Raw genomic sequence first — 22,341 nt, forward strand, 5'->3', positions numbered from 1 at the left:
AATAGATTTGGGTGGCATGCGTATTTATGGTATGACAAAAAGTGAGCAATAAAGGGTTTGGAAACCACACCATAAGAGGCTCATTGATAGAAGTTTGGGAAAAGTATAAAAATCTGTTGGAGGTAAAAACAACATGGTGGTTGTCACCATTGGAGGAATTATGTGTGAAAAAGATTAACATGAGTGGGGAATGGGTAACATATAGAGAACTAATAAGAAAAATAGATGGCAAATGGACGTTGAAGCCATATGAAGAAGTTAAAATATATGTGAATGACTGGCTGCACTATTACCAAATTAATGAAATGTTTATTAAAGAGTTAAAATTAAATGGTTTTGCGGAGAAAGAGTCGAAATTCCAGAAAGAAATAATAAACAGTGACTTTAAAATTTTGGCTAAAATGTATAAAATATTGTTAGAATGGCACACAAAAGACGAAGAGATAAAATCAGTTATGATTGACTGGGCTAAAGATTTTGGATATAACATATATATGGAGGATTGGGAGAAATTGTGGAAAGAAGGCCTAAGATTTACTGCATGTACAACTATAAAAGAAAATGTAATGAAAATGATGTATCGATGGTACTTAACACCCGTGAAACTAGCCAAGATGTACAAGGGATGTAACAAATGTTGGAAATGTAAAGATAAAGAAGGTACATTTTATCATATGTGGTGGGAATGCAAGAAAGTTAAAAACTATTGGGAAATGATATATAATGAACTGAAAAAAATGTTTAAATATATATTTGTTAAGAAGCCAGAAGCATTCCTGCTAGGTATCGTAAAAAATGAGATAAATAAGAAAGATAGGAAATTATTTTTGTACGCAGTAACAGCAGCGAGAATATTGATAGCCCAGAAATGGAAGCAAGAAGAACTCCCAACATTGGAAGAATGGAGAATGAAAATGATGGACTTTGCAGAACTGGATAGAATGACTGGAAGAATTAGGAATCGACAAGATCAGAGATTCACTGAAGAATGGGAATTTTTTTTAGAATATATGCATAATCTAAGTGAAAAACAAATAACGCTTGTAACGTTTAACGAAGCTTTGTAAAAATGAAAGATAAAATCTGGAGTGAAACTTGATTTAACTTACAAAGTAGTTGAGAAGTAAGAAATGTGTGGAAAATTGAGAAGGGAAGGAGTACCAGCCAAGTTGAGGGAAGTCAAAAAACGAGAGAATGGTTTTTAAAAATTGTATGAATTGTAATAATTTGTTTTATTTGTAAATTGAATACAAATTATATTTTTTTTAAAAAAAGAGACTCCTGAAGAGGAGTGATAAAGCGGGATATCAAATCCAAACTCCTCCTCCTCCTCCTCCTCCTGTTCTTCTTCTTCTTCTTCTTCTTCTTCTTGTCACATGTCCGGTTCCTCCCTTCCTCTCCCCATGATTACATTCCTGAGGACAAAGGGGAGTTCATGTGTTTCCTGAACACATGAATCCCAATCCCAAAGAAGGGCAGTGCCAAAGAATGCTCCATCTATCGTACAATTGCGCCCATTTCACACGCTAGCAAGGTTATGCTTAAAATGCTACAAGGCAGGCTTAAGCAGTATGTGGACCGAGAACTTCCAGAAGGATAAGCTGGATTTCAGAGGGACAGAGGAACCAGAGACCAAATTGCAAACATGCGCTGGATTATGGAGAAAGCTAGAAAACATTTTACTTCTGCTTCAGTGACTACGCAAAATCCTTTGACTGTGTCCACCACAGCCAACGATGGCAAGTTCTTAAAGAAATGGGAGTGCCTGATCACCTCATCTGTCTCCTGAGAAATCTCTATGTGGGACAAGAAGCTACAGTTAGAACTGGATATGGAATAACTGATTGGTTCAAAATTGAGATAGGAGTATGACAAGGCTTTAAATTGTCTCCCTGCTTATTTAACGTAAATGCAGAATTCATCATACGAAAGGCTGGACTGGATGAATCCTGTAATAAAAAAATTAAGGTTGATACGGAAGGGGGGGCATGTTTGTCAACCCCTCTTCCCAGAAGCCTTCAGAGGGTTTGAGGTGATGACCTCAAGGGCACCCGGCCGTACAAGGACCCCCCAGCCCCCTCACTCTTTTGCACTAAGCACCACGCAAAACCCAAGCCCCCAAATAAAGTGCCCTTTCCCTGGGTAGACCAGAGGAGCTAGTAGCGTATTTTATGAATGAACAGACTATTTGCCTACGGGAGCGTCCTGACCAATCAGCCTACACCGAATGCAGCCTCCAGCCAATCAATACAATGCATTTGGTCCGCAGTGTCAGCTCTTGCAGGCCTCCTTTACCTTCGGACAAGCTGTTGACAGCTCCCTGATGGGAGAACAATGGACTGACACCTCGTATCCTTGCTGAGCCCAACCAAATTGATACAATGGATCAATTCGTTCCCCAAATGAGCTGCCACTGTTTTAAAGGGCTAAAAAAAATCCATAGAAAATCACCCGTACCACCGATTCTCTTGCTTTCCATGCCAAACTGCTCAATTTCCTCAGGACTTCAAGACTGCCCAGTACCTTCCATAATCCCTCAAGCGGGAGGTCACGTACACCCAGGAAGGACCCCATTGATGCCAAATCACCCAGTCTAGCCCTTCCTCCAGGCTCGGCCGGGTGACAGACTATGCAAACTAAGACCCCATGGCCCTCTTACCACCGGTACTCAGAATGTACCTTTCAATACATGTTCCAACTCTGCAGGATTCCCCCTCCCTCCTCCATATCTTAATCCTGTAGAACCCACCCCTTCTGTGATGTAATCGTGATGTAGCAATGATGTAGTGATGATGCTTTTGAACTGTATCTGGGGTAATGGTGGGAAGTTTTAAAAGTTCATGTCACCCCATCCTCGGGGTTCAATCTCGCCTTGAACCTGTTGCACAACAAACGTGGATCTTCTCCAACTTGCTCCCGTCTCTGGCTGCGCTCCTTTTGTTCCGCAGAGACCCGCGGACTCAGTCCGACGAGCCAGGTGGCAGAGCAGCCTCGCACCTGGATCTTCCGTAACAAGGTCTTATATATACAATAAATGTTCATAAATGTACCAACCAAGTGCATACATAGGTATGTGGACCACATGTCTGGAGCAGCACAGGAAACCATTTAGACCCCCCAACTGACCAAATGTTTTCTCTGCAAGGAGGGAGGGGGTGAGGGAACCTTCCCATTGTCTCAGGAATTGGGAAATCACCATCTCAAAGGAATGGCCAGACTACCGGGAAAGGGAATCAGATAAGGCATTATCAGATAACCTGGCAGACAGGAAAAACGACAACATTCACATTTCTGTTGTAGACCGCCTTTTCTGTGATGCAGGTATGATGTTTGTGGGGGGTGGTCTGGGGTTACACCCCTTCTGTGATGTATGCAGGGGTGGTCTGGAGCTCCAGGGTAGGGAATTTAAAATGTCTATATAAGGGCAGGCACGCCTTGGTTGGGGGTCCTTCTCAGGGGAGCACCCTGTTGCAGCAGATCAATCAAGATCAGGCTTACGAGCTGCTTTGCTTCTCAATAGTCTCTGGTTGCCTCTGTTGTTTTTTCCTACCGATGGAGAACCTACAAGGGACTCTATAAAGGGCTCTTGTGTCCCCCATAAGGGAAGAAGGGCAGCTTTTGTTTACAACAGATGGCACCCACCCCAGATGGGACCTTCGGTTGGCCGGATTCTGGGGGCAAGGAAGGACTGGTGATCCAGCGCGCACCAGGCCATTTGCCAGGAGGAGCCACCAGTCCTCTAGTGACCCCAGGGTCTGGAAAGAAGTGGAGTTCCAGCGAGGCTAACCAGAGGAAGCAATGCTTGATCAGGACGGCCTCAAATTGATTTATTTTTTAAAATAATCTTTTTTGATTTAAATTACATACATATGCAAAGAATTTACAATCTCATACTGCAAAAAAAGAAAATTAAAGAAAAAACAATTAAGAAAAAAGGAAAGAAGAAAATACAGAAAAAGAAAGAAAAAGCAGATTTATGTGCATGAAAAAACTTAATCTTTCTAATTAAATAAAAAAGACTTCTGACAAAACAAGTCTTCCAATCATTCTCATTCCGATTCTCGTGGCCTTCCAAGTCTATTAGGTCCATATCCTTTAGTGTAATCCAGTCTTTTATCCAAACCAATCCTGCCGCCGCATGGTAGAATTCCAAATCTGGCAATGCAAAACCTCCTCTCCCCTTTTGATCTGTTAATAACTGGTGTTTAATTCTCGGTTTCTTTCCACTCCATATAAATCTAGATATTTCCATTTTCCACTCCCTAAAACAATTCATTTCTCCTAAAATGGGCCTTGTTTGGAATAAGAAAATCATTTTGGGGAGGATATTCATTTTCACAACCGAGACTCTTCCCCAGAGTGAGAGATGGAGTTTGGTCCAGGTTTTCATATTTTTTAAATTTTCTTTCCATATTTTACTATAATTATCCTCCTATACATTTATACTTTTTTTTGAAATCCAGATCCCTAGGTATTTAACCTTATATTTATTTTCCAGGCCTGTTTTTTTCTTGAAGTTCTCCCCCCCCCCCATTGTGAGGCTTTTTAGTAATTTAGTTTTTTGGTAGTTTATTTTCAGCCCCAGGCTGGCCATGAATTAATCTAGCAAAAGACCCTGGGATGGCCAGGAGCAGCGCATGCGGACGTGAGTCTAGGAATGGAGAAGATTGTGGGCGGGATTCTCTGAAACACCCAGCAACCCAGATTCTCATCCTTTGCTGTCTCTTTTGCTTACGTTCTTCACTCCCAGCCTTCCTGGCAAGAGGTAGCGAGGAGGGGGAGGGGAGAACGGGAGACTTGGGGTTCTGCAATTAGAGAGGCAATTAACTGCAAGGGGAGAACGCCAATCAAAGCTCCCATTCCCTGTCGGGGAACCTGAGATCTGAAAGTTTACCTTTTTCCCCAGGAAGACGCCCCAAGGCTGGTCCAATGGCCAGTTTGGATAGCAAGGGACTTGGGCTCGGTTTCCGATTTCTCTTTTTCTCGTAAATGCAGCTGCACCGGCAGCACCAAGATCCGGAAGGAAGGGACTGGTGCGCGTCAGAGCGCAAGGGCGTTTCCAGTTCCTTTCCGTTCTCTCTGGAGCAGCCGGATTTGGCACTGGGCTGCCAGGCGTCCAATGGAAAGGGACTCTTTTCCCTAGAGAGTAAGAGGCAGAAAAGGGTGCTGGGACCCCATGGTAAATAAAGGGAGGGAGAAGGACTTTGTAGAGTCCTTCGTAAAGAAGACGAATGACTGTCAGGTCAGGAAAGACCTGGGAAAAGGCTAGCGGGGTTTTGTTTTGGCTTTGGTTGAAAAATGGGATCCCCACATTCTAAGAGTTCTAACTGCCAGACTCAAAGGCATGTGCTGGTCGCAGCAGGAGGGGGAGTCTCCCTGGATGCTTCAGCAGCCGGCCTCCTCTGGGTCTCCTGGCCCCTCCTCTCCTCCCTCTGAGCCTGAACTGCTCTCTGCCCCAGACTCTTCCCGCTCACCAAACCCTGTTTCCTCCTCAGCTTGCAACATCTCCCCTTCCAGTCTGCTCCCTTTTCTCCCTCTTTCGGCTCATCGCCACCCCACCACCAGCAAGGCAGCCCTCCTTCTGAAACACCAAGAGAGTAAACAGACAGTTCTTTGAATGGAGAGGAGCAGAAAGCGGAGTCCCCTCAAGATCAGTATTGGGACCTGTGGCTTTTCAACTTGTTCATAAATCATCTAGACTTAGGAGGGAGCAGGGAGGGGGCAGTTTGCTGATGGCAGTAAATTGTCCAGGGTTGTTCAAAGGGGGGTGGGGGTGGGGGTGTGACAGAGTTTGGTGCAAAAACCAAAAGTACTTTCATCTAAAATTATACTCACCATTGTGAGATGCTGCCTTCATTATTTCATTATTATACAGTTTTACATATAAACACCAGAACTTCACATATACCTCATGCTTTTAGGAATGATTTCCTGCTGAGTTCATTGCTCAGAGTGGACCCTGAGAGGAAGACGTCCCACACTCCATACATCTAAATGGGTTCTTCCATGTGAGAGTCCTGGGATGTTCCTTGATCACTCCATTATAAATAAAGCACTTTTTGCAATCTTTTCATTTAAACTGCTTCTCCTCTCTGAGTTTGTTGATGGTTTGAAGGGTTTCAACTCCTAAACTTCTTCCTGTCCATGTCTGTTGATTTTGAACTTTCACTAAGAGTGAACCTCTATCTATTTCCTGATATTTCTACGGTTTGTCTTTTGTGTGAGTTTGTTGACATAAATCAAGGGTTCCACTCTGACTGAAGCTCCTTCCTCAGTCCATACATTTAAATGGTTTCATCTCTGTGTGAGTCTGTTGATATTGTCTAAGGCTTCCACTCTGAGTGAAGTGTTTACTGTACTCCATATATTGAAATGGTTTCTCCCCTGTGTGAGTCCGTTGATGTGATCTAAGGTTTGCACTTGAACTGAAGTCCTTTGCACACTCCATGCATTTAAATGGTTTCTCCCCTGTGTGAGTCCGTTGATGTGATCTAAGGTGTCCACTCTGACTGAAGTTCTTTCCACACTCCATGCATTCAAATGGTTTCTCCCCTGTGTGAGTCTGTTGATGTGATCTAAGGTCTCCACTCTGACTGAAACTCTTTCCACACTCCATACATTTAAATGGTTTCTCCCCTGTGTGAGTCCGTTGATGTATTCTAAGGTTTCCACTCTGACTGAAGCTCTTTCCACACTCCATGCATTCAAATGGTTTCTCCCCTGTGTGAGTCCGTTGATGTGATCGAAGGTTTCCACGATCACTAAAACTCTTTCCACACTCCATACATTTAAATGGTTTCTCCCCTGTGTGAGTCCGTTGATGTATTCTAAGGCTTCCACTCTGACTGAAGTTCTTTCCACACTCCATGCATTCAAATGGTTTCTCCCTTGTGTGAGTCCGTTGATGTGATCTAAGGTTTGCACTTGAACTGAAGTCCTTTGCACACTCCATGCATTTAAATGGTTTCTCCCCTGTGTGAGTCCGTTGATGTATTCTAAGGCTTCCACTATCACTAAAACTCTTTCCACACTCCATGCATTTAAATGGTTTCTCCCCTGTGTGAGTCTGTTGATGTTTTCTAAGGTCTCCACTCTGACTGAAGTCCTTTCCACACTCTAACTGCCAGACTCAAAGGCATGTGCTGGTCGCAGCAGGAGGGGGAGTCTCCCTGGATGCTTCAGCAGCCGGCCTCCTCTGGGTCTCCTGGCCCCCTCCTCTCCTCCCTCTGAGCCTGAACTGCTCTCTGCCCCAGACTCTTCCCGCTCACAAAACCCTGTTTCCTCCTCAGCTTGCAACATCTCCCCTTCCGGTCTGCTCCCTTTTCTCCCTCTTTCGGCTCATCGCCACCCCACCACCAGCAAGGCAGCCCTCCTTCTGAAACACCAAGAGAGTAAACAGACAGTTCTTTGAATGGAGAGGAGCAGAAAGCGGAGTCCCCTCAAGATCAGTATTGGGACCTGTGGCTTTTCAACTTGTTCATAAATCATCTAGACTTAGGAGGGAGCAGGGAGGGGGCAGTTTGCTGATGGCAGTAAATTGTCCAGGGTTGTTCAAAGGGGGGTGGGGGTGGGGGTGTGACAGAGTTTGGTGCAAAAACCAAAAGTACTTTCATCTAAAATTATACTCACCATTGTGAGATGCTGCCTTCATTATTTCATTATTATACAGTTTTACATATAAACACCAGAACTTCACATATACCTCATGCTTTTAGGAATGATTTCCTGCTGAGTTCATTGCTCAGAGTGGACCCTGAGAGGAAGACGTCCCACACTCCATACATCTAAATGGCTTCTCCCATGTGAGAGTCCTGGGATGTTCCTTGATCACTCCATTATAAATAAAGCACTTTTTGCAATCTTTTCATTTAAACTGCTTCTCCTCTCTGAGTTTGTTGATGGTTTGAAGGGTTTCAACTCCTAAACTTCTTCCTGTCCATGTCTGTTGATTTTGAACTTTCACTAAGAGTGAACCTCTATCTATTTCCTGATATTTCTACGGTTTGTCTTTTGTGTGAGTTTGTTGACATAAATCAAGGGTTCCACTCTGACTGAAGCTCCTTCCTCAGTCCATACATTTAAATGGTTTCATCTCTGTGTGAGTCTGTTGATATTGTCTAAGGCTTCCACTCTGAGTGAAGTGTTTACTGTACTCCATATATTGAAATGGTTTCTCCCCTGTGTGAGTCCGTTGATGTGATCTAAGGTTTGCACTTGAACTGAAGTCCTTTGCACACTCCATGCATTTAAATGGTTTCTCCCCTGTGTGAGTCCGTTGATGTGATCTAAGGTGTCCACTCTGACTGAAGTTCTTTCCACACTCCATGCATTCAAATGGTTTCTCCCCTGTGTGAGTCTGTTGATGTGATCTAAGGTCTCCACTCTGACTGAAACTCTTTCCACACTCCATACATTTAAATGGTTTCTCCCCTGTGTGAGTCCGTTGATGTATTCTAAGGTTTCCACTCTGACTGAAGCTCTTTCCACACTCCATGCATTCAAATGGTTTCTCCCCTGTGTGAGTCCGTTGATGTGATCGAAGGTTTCCACGATCACTAAAACTCTTTCCACACTCCATACATTTAAATGGTTTCTCCCCTGTGTGAGTCCGTTGATGTATTCTAAGGCTTCCACTCTGACTGAAGTTCTTTCCACACTCCATGCATTCAAATGGTTTCTCCCTTGTGTGAGTCCGTTGATGTGATCTAAGGTTTGCACTTGAACTGAAGTCCTTTGCACACTCCATGCATTTAAATGGTTTCTCCCCTGTGTGAGTCCGTTGATGTATTCTAAGGCTTCCACTATCACTAAAACTCTTTCCACACTCCATGCATTTAAATGGTTTCTCCCCTGTGTGAGTCTGTTGATGTTTTCTAAGGTCTCCACTCTGACTGAAGTCCTTTCCACACTCTAACTGCCAGACTCAAAGGCATGTGCTGGTCGCAGCAGGAGGGGGAGTCTCCCTGGATGCTTCAGCAGCCGGCCTCCTCTGGGTCTCCTGGCCCCCTCCTCTCCTCCCTCTGAGCCTGAACTGCTCTCTGCCCCAGACTCTTCCCGCTCACAAAACCCTGTTTCCTCCTCAGCTTGCAACATCTCCCCTTCCGGTCTGCTCCCTTTTCTCCCTCTTTCGGCTCATCGCCACCCCACCACCAGCAAGGCAGCCCTCCTTCTGAAACACCAAGAGAGTAAACAGACAGTTCTTTGAATGGAGAGGAGCAGAAAGCGGAGTCCCCTCAAGATCAGTATTGGGACCTGTGGCTTTTCAACTTGTTCATAAATCATCTAGACTTAGGAGGGAGCAGGGAGGGGGCAGTTTGCTGATGGCAGTAAATTGTCCAGGGTTGTTCAAAGGGGGGTGGGGGTGGGGGTGTGACAGAGTTTGGTGCAAAAACCAAAAGTACTTTCATCTAAAATTATACTCACCATTGTGAGATGCTGCCTTCATTATTTCATTATTATACAGTTTTACATATAAACACCAGAACTTCACATATACCTCATGCTTTTAGGAATGATTTCCTGCTGAGTTCATTGCTCAGAGTGGACCCTGAGAGGAAGACGTCCCACACTCCATACATCTAAATGGCTTCTCCCATGTGAGAGTCCTGGGATGTTCCTTGATCACTCCATTATAAATAAAGCACTTTTTGCAATCTTTTCATTTAAACTGCTTCTCCTCTCTGAGTTTGTTGATGGTTTGAAGGGTTTCAACTCCTAAACTTCTTCCTGTCCATGTCTGTTGATTTTGAACTTTCACTAAGAGTGAACCTCTATCTATTTCCTGATATTTCTACGGTTTGTCTTTTGTGTGAGTTTGTTGACATAAATCAAGGGTTCCACTCTGACTGAAGCTCCTTCCTCAGTCCATACATTTAAATGGTTTCATCTCTGTGTGAGTCTGTTGATATTGTCTAAGGCTTCCACTCTGAGTGAAGTGTTTACTGTACTCCATATATTGAAATGGTTTCTCCCCTGTGTGAGTCCGTTGATGTGATCTAAGGTTTGCACTTGAACTGAAGTCCTTTGCACACTCCATGCATTTAAATGGTTTCTCCCCTGTGTGAGTCCGTTGATGTGATCTAAGGTGTCCACTCTGACTGAAGTTCTTTCCACACTCCATGCATTCAAATGGTTTCTCCCCTGTGTGAGTCTGTTGATGTGATCTAAGGTCTCCACTCTGACTGAAACTCTTTCCACACTCCATACATTTAAATGGTTTCTCCCCTGTGTGAGTCCGTTGATGTATTCTAAGGTTTCCACTCTGACTGAAGCTCTTTCCACACTCCATGCATTCAAATGGTTTCTCCCCTGTGTGAGTCCGTTGATGTGATCGAAGGTTTCCACGATCACTAAAACTCTTTCCACACTCCATACATTTAAATGGTTTCTCCCCTGTGTGAGTCCGTTGATGTATTCTAAGGCTTCCACTCTGACTGAAGTTCTTTCCACACTCCATGCATTCAAATGGTTTCTCCCTTGTGTGAGTCCGTTGATGTGATCTAAGGTTTGCACTTGAACTGAAGTCCTTTGCACACTCCATGCATTTAAATGGTTTCTCCCCTGTGTGAGTCCGTTGATGTATTCTAAGGCTTCCACTATCACTAAAACTCTTTCCACACTCCATGCATTCAAATGGTTTCTCCCCTGTGTGAGTCCGTTGATGTATTCTAAGGCTTCCACTATCACTAAAACTCTTTCCACACTCCATGCATTTAAATGGTTTCTCCCCTGTGTGAGTCTGTTGATGTTTTCTAAGGTCTCCACTCTGACTGAAGTCCTTTCCACACTCCATGCATTCAAATGGTTTCTCCCCTGTGTGAGTCCGTTGATGTTGTCTAAGGTGTCCACTCTGACTGAAGTCCTTTCCACACTCCATGCATTTAAATGGTTTCTCCCCTGTGTGAGTCCGTTGATGTGATCTAAGGTTTCCACGATCACTACAACTCTTTCCACACTCCATACATTTAAATGGTTTCTCCCCTGTGTGAGTCCGTTGATGATTTCTAAGGTGTCCACTCTGACTGAAGTTCTTTCCACACTCCATGCATTCAAATGGTTTCTCCCCTCTGTGAGTCCGTTGATGTGATCTAAGGTTTCCACAATCACTAAAACTCTTTCCACACTCCATACATTTAAATGGTTTCTCCCCTGTGTGAGTCCGTTGATGTGATCTAAGGTTTGCACTTGAACTGAAGTCCTTTGCACACTCCATGCATTTAAATGGTTTCTCCCCTGTGTGAGTCTGTTGATGTTGTTTAAGTGTTCCACTCTGACGGAAGCTCTTTCCACACTCCATGCATTTAAATGGTTTCTCCCCTCTGTGAGTCTGTTGATGTTGTTTAAGTGTTCCACTCTGACGGAAGCTCTTTCCACACTCCATGCATTTAAATGGTTTCTCCCCTGTGTGAGTCCGTTGATGTATTCTAAGGCTTCCACTATCACTAAAACTCTTTCCACACTCCATGCATTCAAATGGTTTCTCCCCTGTGTGAGTCCGTTGATGTATTCTAAGGCTTCCACTATCACTAAAACTCTTTCCACACTCCATGCATTTAAATGGTTTCTTCCCTGTGTGAGTCCGTTGATGTTGTCTAAGGTGTCCACTCTGACTGAAGTCCTTTCCACACTCCATGCATTTAAATGGTTTCTTCCCTGTGTGAGTCCGTTGATGTTGTCTAAGGTGTCCACTCTGACTGAAATCCTTTCCACACTCCATACATTTAAATGGTTTCTCCCCTGTGTGAGTCCGTTGATGTATTCTAAGGCTTCCACTATCACTAAAACTCTTTCCACACTCCATACATTGAAATGGTTTCTCCCCTGTGTGAGTCCGTTGATGTGATCTAAGGTTTGAACTATCACTAAAGCTCTTTCCACACTCAATACATGTATATGGTTTCTCCCCTGTGTGAGTCTGTTTGTGCAATTTAAGGTATCTACTCTGACTGAAGTTCTTTCCACACTCCCTGCACTTAAAAGATTTTCTCTCTGTGTGTGTCCGCTGGTGTGTTCTAAGTTTTGCATTGAAACAGAAGCTCTTTCCGCACTCCATACCTTTAAATGGGTTCTTTCTGTTTTGTATTCGTTGATGTGAACTATGTGTGCTCATTCAGTGAAGCATATTCCACATTTCACAATTTTAATGGCTATTCCTAATGAAACGAAAAGTGCCCTGTCCCCTGCAATTCTGTCTTCTCCACCACCTTTTTCAGAGTGGGCAGAAAGGAAATCCTGTTTGGGTTTCAGGAAAAAGAACACAGAAGAAAAAGGACACATCAGCCGCCATTAGCACCTTCTCTTATTGCAACATCTCCTACATTCTCCCATGTCCTACCCATGTTCCCACTTTTTGGGAAATGAAAACAGTATGATGTCTAATGATAGTAATGCATCAGTAACCTTTCATAATCCTCAATCATCTTTAATAACACGGCATGATCTTGGAATACCGCTGTGCTGTGGGACTGAGTTTCAAATCAAGTGGTTGCCCCCATTTCCACCTCTAGATCTTCATGAATCACCTGCACAGTCCTGCTGACCTCAGGAGGTCCATATGGACCATTTGTGGGAGACCCAGGCCTTCATCTCTTCCAGGGACTGTGGTCTGGGTCAGTCAGAGAACTAGTGACAAGGCTTGGTGCTTGGGGTCAGCTGAATGGGTGCTCAGGGAAGCCCCTGTTCTGGGAGATGGACCTCTGTCTACATGCCTTGCATTGCATGGAGAGAGCAGGAGAAGCAGAAGGAAAGCACATGGGAAACACCCACCCCAATGGTTCTTTATAATGATGATGTGCTGCCTGATCCTGGGCTTGTCTTCTGATAGAGGACTATCCTAATCTGGCACTGAAAAGCAGGATATTCAAGGCAAGGAGATAACTGTACTTAATGGTAGGTAGCCATATTGGTCTGACACAGTTGAAGTAAAAAAGTAACAAAATGGTCCAGTAGCACCTTAGGGTCTTAGAAGAAAAGCAATGACAAACCTAGACAGCGTCTTAAAAAGCAGAGACATTACCTTGCCAACAAAGGTCCTGTCAGGGAACTGCCATCGGAACTGGAGGCGGAGAGGAGGCTCCAGAGGGATGGCGGAGAGGGTCCCAGCAGGGAGAGAGGTAGCCCATCTGCGGGGGAAGGAAATCAGCGTAACACCAGTGGAGAAGGGGGGCAGATGGGGGAATCGGAGAGGTGGCTCCAGGACTCTTCGCCGGAGACCAGCGGAGAGGGCACGAGTACTCCACTGCCCACACCCACTTTGCGCAGAAGACTTCTGTGCAGGCAAAGTAGGAGACTGGGCGTCAAACAGCTTCTATGCTGGAAGAGGTTCAAGAAACGCCCACTGACGGATTCTGCCAGCGACTGAGGCAGCCACGAACTGAAGGCCCTGTCAGAAAGGGTTCAACCAGGCAACCTAGCCAGGAGTAACGGCAACTTACCCACGAGCAACCCCAGAACCATTACAGGTCCATATACTTAAAGCTATGGTTTTCCCAGTAGTGATGTATGGAAGTGAGAGCTGGACTATAAAGAAGGTTGATCGCCGAAGAATGGATACTTTTGAATTCTGGTGCTGGATGAGATTCTTGAGAGTCCCATGGACTGCAAGAAGATCAAACACATCCATTCTGAAGGAAATCAGCCCTGACTGCGAACTGGAAGGACAGATCCTGAAGCTGAGACTCCAATACTTTGGCCACCTCAAAAGAAGACAAGACCCCCTGGAAAAGATCCTAACGTTGGGAAGATGGAGGGCGCAAGGAGAAGGGGACGACAGAGGGCGAGATGGTTGGATAGTGTTTTCGAAGCTACCAACATGAGTTTGACCAAACTGCAGGAGGCAGTGGAAGACAGGCGTGCCTGGCGTGCTCTGGTCCAGGGGGTCACGAAGAGGCAGACACGACTAATCGACTAAAAAACAACAACAACAACAGCAATTTAGGGACCAACTAAGTTTGTTCTAGGTATAAGCTTTCGTGTGCTTGCACACTTCTTCATATAGTGAAGGGTAGTGGGAGATGGTAGTAGGAGTACCTTCTGAGAAAAACCCCACCCCACCCTCCCACGATATACAAGGGTCTGGTGACATCTGTGTCGGTTTATCTGAAGAAGTGTGCATGCACACGAAAGCTTATATCTAGAACAATCATTGTTGGTCTCTAAGGTACTATTGGAATATTTTTTAATTTTTTATTTCAACTGCATCAGACCAACACGGCTGCCTACCTGCATCTAGATGTCATGGGCTGTTGGGGAGCAGTAGTTCCTTTGGTGGGGGACATGTCCTCCTGGGGTCATTTTTCCACCCTTGGTCCCCACCCTGCACTCAGCTCTCACCTGTGGCTTCCAGAAGCTGTCAGCATGCAACAGGGGTTCAAGCAACGGCTTCAACCGGCCGGCTAACCCAGGTGAGGAGAGCTGATGGGTCTCAAATCCTTGGGGGGCTGGGGAATTCTGCTGCACCTGAAGTCAAGCCCTGGTGGATGGAGAGGAGGAGAACAAGCGTGAATCCCAGAGTCCAGAAGGCAGATTCTGCCCGTGCGGAAGAGGAACCTGAAGGGCAGGTGGGGCACGTCCACCTGGAGGCTTGTTATCTAGTCCCAGGGTTACTCTGACATTGCATTGTATAGAAATTGCAGTATTGAAATGCGCCTGCTCCCACTTCCTATTCTGGTATTACTCTACTCTGCTTGTCTGTTTCTTACTTGAGTGCTGTTTTGGTAGGCTAAGTCAGGGTTTAACTGTGAGTTACATTTTGGCTATTTTTTGGAACCTGTTATGCTTATCTGTCTTCAGTAATAAATTTCTCAGCTGAATTATTTTTTGGTGCCTCTGTGTTTTTTCCTACTCTGCTAACTATACATCGATCATTATGGAGGAGCAAGATCTGCAACCCAAAGCCCTCAACAGCCTCGGCCCTGTGGACCTGAAGGAGCATCTTCACCCCCATCGCTCAGTCCGGACAGGGAGGTCCGCCTCCGAGGGTCTTCTGCTGGTTCCCTTGCAGTTAGAAGTGAAGTTCCAGGGAACCAGGCAGAGGGCCTCCTGCACCCGGGGCAAGGCAAGTAATTTGCGCCCCCTAACCCGTGGATTTTAGCACTGCGAGTGCGCCCCCCCAGATGTTGCGCCCGGTGCGGCCGGCCCCCCCTGCACCCCCCACGCTACGCCACTACCTATATGTACTGTAAGCTGCCCAGAGTGGCTGGGGGAAAAGACGAATACTAGAACTTCTAGAGTGGTACTTCAGGTTACAGACGCTTCAGGTTACAGTCTCTGCTAGCCCAGAAATAGTACCTTTTGTTAAGAACTTTGCTTCAGGATGAGAACAGAAATCGCACGGCGGCGGCAGGAGACCCCATTAGCTGAAGTGGTACCACAGGTTAAGAACAGTTTCAGGTTAAGAATTGACCTGCAGAACGAATTCAGTTCTTAACCTGAGGTACCACCGTACTATTATTATTATTATGAGATTTTTTGTAGTTATTTTGGAATTCGTACTGCAATATCAGCTCATGAAATGTTATGGGTGGAGAAAATCACAGGGTTGCCGTAAACTATAATCACACCCAGAAACACTCATTCACATACAGTCTGTAAATTTGGGGAGGACACACACCTCACCTGTGCTAATAATGTCAGTCTTTGGCCTGCACAGGCACACCCGGTGTGTAGAGCCTCCAGCCCCAGGCGCTGTCTATCAGGAAAATGGGTCCTTTGACTGGGAAGATTCATGCAGTCGCTGTGATCAGATGCTGATGGGTTGTAACTCAGCTTGTCAGTCAGTCTGACATTGCCTAGAAAGAATTAGAGGAACAGAAATGCTTTTGAGGTGCAACTTCTAAATCAACCCTGAGAGCCATTCCATGGACTGCACCCGTTTCTGATGACAGGTGTACATTATCCTCATCCTCAGTGGAAAAGACAATAAAGATGGAAGCCTGAGAGAGAGGAAAAGGTTTCTGGCTGCTTCCTGGGTTGGATTGCGGAAACCAAGAGCCGCTTCTGAGAAGGCCTCCCCCCTCCCCTCGGGATTTCCTCTCCTCTCCAGGGGACCAATGATTGGACTTGGCAGAATGGCTGTGTCTGGACAGGGCAGGGCCTTATGGGGTGGGAAGAGGATGGAGCTTGCCGGAAGGAAGGGTGGGGGGACAGGACCCCCCACTTTCCAGGGATCCCTCTTAGGTCGTCTTGAAGGGGGGGGTTTCATTCCTGGGCAAGAGGGAGAAGCCAAGGCGGCCCCTCCGGAGATTCCCCAAGGAAGCCACGATGGAGACCCCCACCAAGACTGGTCTTCTATCTCCCCCCCCCCCACCAATGCTGCCCTTCCTTGCCCCAGGGATGCTCCTCCCCCCGCCCCTGGCCCCCTTCCCATCCCGGGGTCTCCCCTGCACCCAGAGGCCCCCTTGGCTCACCCCTCGCCATCTCTCCCTCCCTATTGCCCCCCCAAGACGAGATGGGGAGGGACAGGGGGGTCTCCATCCCGGCGCCTCCCGCACCCCTTAACCCTTTCCTGGCCCGCTTCTCCGCAGCACGCGTGCCGGGATCCAGGCCCCACGGAAGGCGCTTGGGGAGCTGGAGGGGTCTCTGGGTCCTTTCCTCCCCCCGCGACCCCTTTACCTCTTTGTCCTCGCTCCCGATTCTCCTTTCCTGCAACATCCACGGGGGGGGGGTCCCCTGCCTCCTCCCTCCCCTTTCCGAAAGCGCCCCCCCCCCCTAGAGCTACGGCGCAGAGCAGCAATCCGGAGTGGAAGCTCCACTTGCGGGAGAAGCTCACCCCCCCCCCTTCCCGGAGCAGAAGCCGGATTGGAGGAGGAGGAGGAAGGGGTGGGATGTTTGCGGGCGGGATCTGGGGCTGTGGGGGCGGGGTGAGAGGAGGAGGGGAGGGATTAAGGGGGGGAGAAGGTTTCCCCCTCCCCTTTTCCTTTAGTGGATCAGGAGGGCGGGGGAGGGGCTGATCCCGGAGATCCAGCTGCAAAGTGGGTCCCTCCTGCAAGGTTTGCATTGCAACATCCTCCCCTCCCCCACCCCACGAGCTTGGATCCCTCCGGGTTTTATGTCTTGGTGCTGTTCAAACCCCCAAATCCCAGCTCTGACTCAGGCCAGGACAAGGACCGTGGACACAGGCACCGTCCATGCACAACAGCCAAGAGGCTCAGAAAAGCAGCCGATACAATTGGAGCCAGAGGCGGATTCCAAAATCTGAGGGCTCCCTTGGACAAGAAACAAGGAGACCAGCCAGGAATATGTTACGGAAATTACGGGGGGGGGGCACATCTTTAAAGTTAAATATGACAAATATTATGCCTGAATATATCCTTCCAACTTGACAGCTCAGGGAAGTCACCTAGCTTTAAAAATAATATAAAATCATCTCCTTTCCCAGTTCCCCCCATTCCAAAGCTATTTCCTCCTCGCAAAAGGACTCCAGGAAGTTCTCAGAGGTGACAATTGCTGGGCTCATTGTTAGCCAAAGGAAGCCAAATCTCATCACCTGACTCGCCTCAGGCTCCAGACGTGCAAAGGAACTTCTATTGTACTTTTGGGTGGTGGGCACTTAAGACATATTTGTCTATGCTCATCTTATACCTGAGTCTTGCCCCGCCATGTCTGCTTATGCTAATCTTGTACCAAGGACTTGTCTGGACATGTTTGCCAAGGTTAACCCCTCCCCTTCGAACTGTATTCTGGTATGTGGTGGGAAAGTTTTAAAAGTCCTTGTCACCCCATCCTCGGGGTTCAAATTTGCTTTTGAACCTATTGCGCAATAAACTTTGGTCTACAGCTATTTGCTCCGGTTGGCTGGACTCCTTCCTTTATTCCGCAGGGACCCGCGGACTCTGCCCGACCAGCTGGGGGACTGAGCAGTCTCGCACCTAGATTTTTCCCTAACAAATAGCAGAGCAAAAGAGCAGCCAGGAGGTTTGGTCTTGATTGAAGACTGTCGCCACAGGACTCCCACCTGCCACCAGGTGGAACAAGATGGAAGCCCCCAACAAAAGAAGACCCCAACTTTTATTAGCTGCTAATCCCCCATGCTACACCCCCAAGACTACATCATGATTACATCATGACTACATCATTGACACATCAAACAGAGGAGGGGTTGAGGGAGGAGTTGTGGTGTTAACCTGAGTGTCTTGTCGAGAGCCAGTGTGGTGTAGTGGTTAAGAGCAGTGGACTCGTAATCTGGGGAACCGGGTTCGCGTCTCCGCTCCTCCACATGCAGCTGCTGGGTGACCTTGGGTCAGTCACACTTCTCTGAAGTCCCTAAGCCCCACTCACCTCACAGAGTGTTTGTGGGGGGGAGGAAGGGAAAGGAGAATGTTAGCCGCTTTGAGACTCCTGAAGGGGAGTGATTAAGCGGGATATCAAATCCAAACTCTTCTTCTTCGTCGTCTTCTTGTCACCTGTCCGGTTCCTCCCTTCCTCTCCCCATGATTGCATTCCTGACGACAAAGAGGAGTTCATGTGTTTCCTGAACACATGAATCCCAATCCCAAAGAAGGGCAGTGCCAAAGAATGCTCCATCTATCGTACAATTGCGCCCATTTCACACGCTAGCAAGGTTATGCTTAAAATGCTACAAGGCAGGCTTAAGCAGTATGTGGACTGAGAACTTCCAGAAGGGCAAGCTGGATTTCAGAGGGACAGAGGAACCAGAGACCAAATTGCAAACATGCGCTGGATTATGGAGAAAGCTAGAAAACATTTTACTTCTGCTTCAGTGACTACGCAAAATCCTTTGACTGTGTCCACCACAGCCAACGGTGGCAAGTTCTAAAAGAAATGGGAGTGCCTGATCACCTCATCTGTCTCCTGAGAAATCTCTATGTGGGACAAGAAGCTACAGTTAGAACTGGATATGGAATAACTGATTGGTTCAAAATTGAAATAGGAGTATGACAAGGCTTTACATTGTCTCCCTGCTTATTGAATGTAAATGCAGAATTCATCATGCGAAAGGCTGGACTGGATGAATCGTGTAATAAAAAAATTAAGGTTGATACGGAAGGGGGGGCATGTTTGTCAACCCCCTTCCCAGAAGCCTTCAGAAGGTTCGAGGCGATGACCTCAAGGGCGCCCGGGCCTACAAGGACCCCCCAGCCCCCTCACTCTTTTGCACTAAGCACCACGCAAAACCCAAGCCCCCAAATAAAGTGCCCTTTCCCTGGCTAGACCGGAGGAGCTAGTAGCGTATTTTATGAATGAACAGACTATTTGCCTACGGGAGCGTCCTGACCAATCAGCCTACACCGAATGCAGCCTCCAGCCAATCAATGCAATGCATTTGGTCCGCAGTGTCAGCTCTTGCAGGCCTCCTTTACCTTCGGACAAGCTGTTGACAGCTCCCTGATGGGAGAACAATGGACTGACACCTCGTATCCTTGCTAAGCCCATCCAAATTGATACAATGGATCAATTTGTTCTCCAAATGAGCTGCCACTGTTTTAAAGGGCTAAAAAAAATCCATAGAAGATCACCCGTACCACCAATTCTCTTGCTTTCCATGCCAAACTGCTCAATTTCCTCAGGACTTCAAGACTGCCCAGTACCTTCCATAATCCCTCAAGCGGGAGGTCACGTACACCCAGGAAGGACCCCATTGATGCCAAATCACCCAGTCTAGCCCTTCCTCCAGGCTCGGCCGGGTGACAGACTATGCAAACTAAGACCCCATTGCCCTCTTACCACCGGTACTCAGAATGTGCCTTTCAATACATGTTCCAACTCTGCAGGATTCCCCCTCCCTCCTCCATATCTTAATCCTGTAGAACCCACCCCTTCTCTGATGTAATCGTGATGTAGCAATGATGTAGGGATGATGCTTTTGAACTGTATCTGGGGTAATGGTGGGAAGTTTTAAAAGTTCATGTCGCCCCATCCTCGGGGTTCAATCTCGCCTTGAACCTGTTGCACAACAAACGTGGATCTTCTCCAACTTGCTCCCGTCTCTGGCTGCGCTCCTTTTGTTCCGCAGGGACCCGCGGACTCAGTCCGACGAGCCAGGTGGCAGAGCAGCCTCGCACCTGGATTTTCCGTAACAAGGTCTTATATATACAATAAATGTTCATAAATGTACAAACCAAGTGCATACATAGATATGTGGACCACATGTCTGGAGCAGCACAGGAAACCATTTTGACTCCCAAACTGACCAAATGTTTCCTCTGAAAGGAGGGAGGGGGTGAGGGAACCTTCCCATTGTCTCAGGAATTGGGAAATCACCATCTCAAAGGAATGGCCAGACTACCCGGAAAGGGAATCAGATAAGGCATTATCAGATAACCTGGCAGACAGGAAAAATGGCAACATTCACATTTCTGTTGTAGACCGCCTTTTTTGTGATGCAGGTATGATGTTTGTGGGGGGTGGTCTGGGGTTACACCCCTTCTGTGATGTATGGAGGGGTGGTCTGGAGCTCCAGGGTAGGGAATTTAAAATGTCTATATAAAGACAGGCACACCTTGGTTGGGGGTCCACCTCAGGGGAGTACACTGTTGCAACAGATCAATCAAGATCAGGCTTACGAGCTGCTTTGCTTCTCAGTATTCTCTGGTTGCCTCTGTTGTTTTCTCCTACCGATGGAGAACCTACAAGGGACTCTATAAAGGGCTCTTGTGTCCCCCATAAGGGAAGAAGGGCGGCTTTGGTTTGCAACAGATGGCACCCCAGATGGGACCTTCGGTTCCCAGATTCAAGGGGGGCAAGGAAGGACTGGTGGTCCAGCGCACACCAGGCCATTTGCCAGGAGGAGTCACCAGTCCTCTAGTGACCCCAGGGTGTGGAAATAAGTGGAGTTCCAGCGGGGCTAACCAGAGGAAGCAACGCTTGATTAGGCCGGCCTCAAATTTATTTATTTTTCAAAATAATCTTTTTTGATTTAAATTACACACATATGCAAAGAATTTGGAATCTCATACTGCAAAAAGAAAATGAAAGAAAAAACGAAGAAGAAAAAAGGAAAGAAGAAAATACAGAAAAAGAGAGAAAAAGCAGATTTATGTGCATGAAAAAAATTAATCTTTCTAATTAAATAAAAAAGACTTCTGACAAAACGAGTCTTCCAATAATTCTCATTGTACTGTTTATACTGCCGTTGTTTTCCCCCACAGTTTTATATTCTTTGATATTGTTCCCGTCTACTCCACAAACAGCATTTGTTGTGTTTACAAGTATCACTCAAGTTCTGCTAATATGGTGTGGTTGGTACAATATGATCTTCTATAATCCTCAAATATTCTCCCTTCTCCAAATATTTTCTGGTTCAATCCTCCTCTGACTCTTCCCGTCAGTTTTGCTAGTTGTAAATATTCTAACATGAGTAGATGGCTTCTCTTGGTGATGTTCACAAGGGTATTTTTGGCTCAAGCAGTCCTTTATATTTATTCCAGATTTTATATCACGATTTTCTTATCACATGGCTCAAAAATCCCCTGTGGACCTTCACTTTTCTGTATATTAAAGAAGCGTGCCATCCAGACCGATTCTTGTGGCCTTCCAAGTCTAATAGGTCCATCTCTTTTAGTGCAATCCAGTCTTTTATCCAAACCAATCCTGCTGCCTCATGGTAGAATTCCAAATCTGGCAATGCAAAACCTCCTCTCTCCTTTTTATCTGTTAATAACTGGTGTTTAATTCTCGGTTTCTTTCCACTCCATATAAATCTAGATATTTCCCTTTTCCACTCCTTAAAACAATTCATTTCTCCTAAAATTGGCATTATTTGGAATAAGAAAATCATTTTGGGGAGGATATTCATTTTCACAACCGAGACTCTTCCCCAGAGTGAGAGATGGAGTTTGGTCCAGGTTTCCATATATTTTTTTAAAAATTTCTTTCCATATTTTACTATAATTATCCTCATATACATTTATGCTTTTATTTGAAATCCAGATGCCTAGGTGTTTAACCTTATATTTATTTTCTTGAAGTTCTCCCCCCCCCTACTTCCATTGTGAGGCTTTTTGTCAGTAATTTAGTTTTTTGGTAGTTTATTTTCAGCCCCAGGCTGGCCATGAATTAATCTAGCAAAAGACCCCGGGGTGGCCAGGAGCAGCGCATGCGGACGTGAGTCTAGGAATGGAGAAGATTGTGGGCGGGATTCTCTGAAACACCCAGCAACCCATATTCTCATCCTTTGCTGTCTCTTTTGCTTACGGTCTTCACTCCCAGCCTTCCTGGCAAGAGGTAGCGAGGAGGGGGAGGGGAGAATGGGAGACTTGGGGTTCTGCAATTAGAGAGGCAATTAACTGCAAGGGGAGAACGCCAATCAAAGCTCTCATTCCCTGTCGGGGAACCTGAGATCTGAAACTTTTCCTTTTTCCCCAGGAAGACGCCCCAAGGCTG

At 46.3% G+C, this 22,341-nt stretch overlaps 3 protein-coding genes across 10 annotated transcripts in view; all 3 read right to left on the bottom strand.

Annotated features, from left to right (window-relative positions):
• Positions 1-21,914, bottom strand: part of LOC310658838 (uncharacterized protein) — a gene marked incomplete at its 3' end in the record, with an annotated part of 42,907 nt that extends 20,993 nt beyond the window's left edge. The window contains exons 1-2 of the mRNA XM_083401209.1: positions 21,621-21,914; positions 20,489-21,511 (exon numbers count right to left, since the gene is read on the bottom strand). The remainder of the gene's footprint in view (positions 1-20,488; positions 21,512-21,620) is intronic.
• On the bottom strand, positions 5,771-7,651 carry LOC310658856 (uncharacterized protein; the record flags this gene model as incomplete). Its single annotated transcript, XM_083401227.1, has 3 exons — positions 5,771-6,138; positions 6,181-7,116; positions 7,630-7,651. 2 exons carry the CDS (start codon positions 7,649-7,651, stop codon positions 6,272-6,274), a joined length of 867 nt encoding a protein of 288 aa, XP_083257353.1. The 3' UTR covers positions 5,771-6,138; positions 6,181-6,271.
• The window catches only part of LOC310659061 (uncharacterized protein), a 39,347-nt gene continuing 26,364 nt past the window's right edge, over positions 9,359-22,341 (bottom strand). The window contains exons 1-4 of one of the 8 annotated variants that reach the window (XR_014502615.1): positions 16,612-16,762; positions 14,332-14,470; positions 9,769-12,231; positions 9,359-9,726 (exon numbers count right to left, since the gene is read on the bottom strand). Coding sequence is in view for 7 of the 8 variants with exons in the window: in XM_083402017.1 (XP_083258143.1) it covers positions 9,860-12,109 (2,250 nt within the window). In the remaining variant the exon portion in view is untranslated. The other 7 variants (XM_083402020.1, XM_083402017.1, XM_083402015.1 and 4 more) reach the window with 7 other exon arrangements.

This window comes from Podarcis tiliguerta (assembly GCF_965153285.1).
Source record: "Podarcis tiliguerta genome assembly, chromosome: 10".
Classification (NCBI taxonomy): domain Eukaryota; kingdom Metazoa; phylum Chordata; class Lepidosauria; order Squamata; family Lacertidae; genus Podarcis; species Podarcis tiliguerta.